This window comes from Rhagoletis zephyria, unplaced genomic scaffold (assembly GCF_001687245.7).
Source record: "Rhagoletis zephyria isolate East Lansing unplaced genomic scaffold, Rhagoletis_zephyria_1.1 Rzeph_scaffold_08114, whole genome shotgun sequence".
In the NCBI taxonomy this organism is placed as follows: Eukaryota; Metazoa; Arthropoda; class Insecta; order Diptera; family Tephritidae; genus Rhagoletis; species Rhagoletis zephyria.
Genome location: NW_016165194.1, coordinates 2,025 through 5,615, shown reverse-complemented (window position 1 = coordinate 5,615; position 3,591 = coordinate 2,025). Strand labels below are relative to the sequence as shown.

Genomic DNA, 3,591 nt, shown 5'->3' with positions numbered 1-3,591 from the left:
TTACACCATTTTTATATATATAGATATGTATATTATATATATGCATGTAACTCGACTGTTGTTCAATCAAAAAACCTTATATTTTGTTCTCCATTCAGGGCTTTCACTCCATTGTTCTTTTGGCTACGTGCGACGCGTTTTACAAGTTTACCTATATAGATGTAGGCGCTTACGGCAGTGAAGAGGATGCCAACATTTTCAAAAACTCTACATTTGCCTCTAGAATACTAAACGACCAGTTGCCATTCCCTGCTGATACTATTATTAACGGGAAGAAAGTGCCGCATTTCATCGTTGCAGATGACGCCTTCCCGTTGAACAAGCGGATTATAAAACCATTCTCTAAAAAATCAATGACAAAAGAAGAGCGCATATTTAATTATCGTTTGAGCCGAGCTCGAAGATGCATTGAGAATGCTTTCGGGATTTTGAGCACGAAATGGCTTTGTTTACGAAAAATCTTATTTTGCTTTCCGGATCGTGCTCAGGAAATAGTATCAGCATGCTGCTTGCTACACAATTTCTTGTTGAACAAAGCTCGCCAGGAGTATTCTCCAGATACATTCTCTGGGTATGAAGGTAATGGTGGAGAGTGGGTAAGAGGAGAATATGAAAGTTGGGAGGAGACCCCGAATGAACCGAACTTTTGTCGTGGAAGATCATCGGATTATGGGAAATATGTACGCAATTTGTTAAAGGAGTACGTTAACTCTGAAGACAGAGCTGTTCCATGGCAAAATGATGCTGCATTTGTTTAATCCTTCCACGTCTTTAATCATTTCAAATGTTTTAAGTGTAGTTCATAGCAGCACCAAATAATATATTTTACTTATGTATGTACATGTAAGAAGTTTATTTTTGAAGTGGCTTAAGTCACTCTCTTGAGATATGTTGAGACCGGACGTTTTTGAACCGAATCCTACAATAGGGCGTTCTTCAACCAAATTCTGAAATAAGGCGTTCTTGAAAAGCTCTACGATATAGGGCGTTCTCGAAACTAGCTACCGATATATGTCGATCTTCCACTCAGCCGTCGAATGAGACGTTTGAAAAATAATAGGGACATGATATTTTGACCAGTTTTTCTTATTTTCCTTTGGTTTGTTTACTGTTTATTATTTTTTAATAAAAATTTTACTCATTTCTAACAAAACCATATAAGTCCAAATTACAATTTTTTTATTAAGAATTTGTAGAAAAATTCTAAGTATGCAGTTTTATAGCTCATTAAATTCTAGCGTAAAGTGTATGGTTTTATTATTTTCTTTAAACAAATCAACAGGAATTCTTAGCCAATTGAAACTTGCACTTTATTGAGCTAGAATTTAATGGGCTATAAAACTGCATACTTAGAACTTTTCTACAAATTCTTAATAAAAAGTTGGTTAGAAAATTTAGACTTACGTATATGGTTTTGTTAGATAATGAGCAAAATTTTTATTAATCCTTTTATCCTTTTATAAATAAAACCATTTGAAAACGTTAAGTTTTCAGATCGATTGAATTTTTTAATTTAGTTGAAACCAGTTGAATTGTTTAATTAAAAGAATAAAAACTGTAAAATAAAACCCAGTTTATAAGTTTTATTTATCATTTCCTAAGTGTTGTTTATTGAAAGCAAAATAAAACTCAAGAAGTAAGTATTATTTTGCGAGCAAACATATCAAATATATAACTGTTACGGTCCCTTGTTTTTTTCTTCTAAAACCTTGTTTAGCAGCGTTTGCATGAAGCTGCAACATGCTTAATCGGCTATGTTTTTTGGAAGCTGTTTCAGTAGAAATTCGAAGCCAGTGAACGCTTGCTGAAATGGCGATTCCGATTCAAACCCACGAAGTCTCACTGCGTTCTGCTGCTTTTCCAGGAGATCGTCAAACTTTTTCCAAATTTCCTGGGTTTGCGGTTGGCTAGGTAAACGAGATCGCTGTGTCGGTGGGGTGGTCTAGAAAGAAACAATTCAACAAAACAAATTTCAATCGATGCCATACTCCAAAACTGCCATAATCCAAAAAATTGTTTGTGTTATCTACGTTGTGTTAAAATTTCATGGCTTTATTGATAAAGTATAGCTCATTAGATCAAACTGTCTTAATTTTTACTATGGGAGTGATACATATATATATATATCTATATATATATATAAACTTACGTAGTCATACTGGGAACCAGGATCTGTGCTGATAGTCGCTTCGTCTTCGTCTTGCTCCTGGGAAACCTCCTCGATTGTCGTAAAAGTTCTGCGAAGTAAAAGTAATAAGATATATATGTATGCTTAAATTTGATTAAAAAACTTGATTTTTGAACCTTCTCTTTTGAGACACATTGGGCAGGAACGATATTTCCTCTGCAAACTCCCAGTCAATGTCCTCGCAGAAGGATGGCTCGCTTTGATGTTCACCGCCCGCACTTCCACTTCTGTTTTTTTTGGGCAACCTTCGCCCGGTAGCGATAGCTTTCTCGCAAGCTCACCCAAGCTGCTTTGCATTCCTCCACTGAATAAGTAAAGATGTTCAACGTTCATGTTATTATGAATATGTATACCTACCAGTCTTTTCAAGCATGACGCCAATGCGGTTCCACGCTTGGTCCACCGCATTTTTGTTGGAATGCATCGGATCGCTAATATTCCAGATCCTCGCATTCTCCTTCACTGCGGAAATTAATTTCCGTTTTTCTTCTGCCGTAAAGTGCAGAATTCGTTTCTGCCGCTTGGACGAGCTTGCGCCGATTTCCATTTCTGATAATTAGATTACAACTTTGGTCCGGCTGTTTTCTTCAAGAAANTTTACTAATATATGTCTTACCAAAAGTATGCCCAGTAAGTAACCTATTCAGTAATTTTATATCATAAACCCCTAAATATACATGTTTCTTTTTGAACCATGGTTTAAACTCAATTCCACCCCCATTTTCAACAAAAAGTTTTCCTTTGATAATACTCACTTCCTCAAATTCCCTTTTCCAATCAGCCCAGATTTTATTCGAAATTCTGGTTAACGCCTCACTCTTCAAGAAATAAATGCTTTGTCATTATTCCTTCGCAAAATCAGGGTTCCGCTGTTCAGCAATTTAAAATTTCTTTAGAAAAAAGGTAGTAGAAAGTGTAGGACTTTGCTTGAGAACTGCGTACTGGTTTAAGTAAATTTGACTCAAGAAAATTGTTTAGCCATTTCTTGTATGTCATTTTGTATGGAATTTTAGCTTTTCTTGAGAACTGCATACAGGCCTTTAAACCGGTGCACTTAAAGAAATAAATTTAGTAAGTAATTATTAAGTATACAAATTTTAGTATTTAGTAAAGAAATATTCAATTCAAATACGCCTATATTAAAATGAAGCGATTTGCAATTACCGATTGCTTTTTCATAATTAAGTTAAACAAATATTTAAGTTCCATGCTGGTTGTAATGGGAATTGAACCCTTACCCTCTGGAAATTAGCAAATTGTGGCAAGCATCTTCGCGCACTCAGCTACAGCCAGACATGCAAATGTGCATTTAAATGTTGAGTTTGAATCAACACCACGCATGCGTGTTATGAAAGTATTGTACGAACATTTTTAAACGATAATCAAATAAAAAATATTCATGT

The 3,591-nt window shown here is 35.2% G+C and overlaps 1 protein-coding gene across 3 annotated transcripts; it reads right to left on the bottom strand.

The window, feature by feature from the left end:
- Positions 1 to 1,771: 1,771 nt before the first annotated feature.
- Positions 1,772 to 3,197, bottom strand: LOC108374767 (uncharacterized). Of its 3 annotated transcripts, XM_017630786.1 has the most exons (4): positions 2,546 to 2,777; positions 2,305 to 2,492; positions 2,150 to 2,237; positions 1,772 to 1,942 (listed from the first exon to the last, which is right to left on the bottom strand). In XM_017630786.1, exons 2-4 carry the CDS (start codon positions 2,483 to 2,485, stop codon positions 1,840 to 1,842), a joined length of 372 nt encoding a protein of 123 aa, XP_017486275.1. In that variant the 5' UTR covers positions 2,486 to 2,492; positions 2,546 to 2,777; the 3' UTR covers positions 1,772 to 1,839. The 3 variants fall into 3 exon arrangements, with proteins under 3 accessions (XP_017486275.1, XP_017486276.1, XP_017486274.1); XM_017630787.1 differs by adding an exon at positions 3,017 to 3,197 and having other exon boundaries at positions 1,772 to 2,492; positions 2,546 to 2,783; XM_017630785.1 differs by having other exon boundaries at positions 2,305 to 2,777.
- Positions 3,198 to 3,591: the final 394 nt, after the last annotated feature.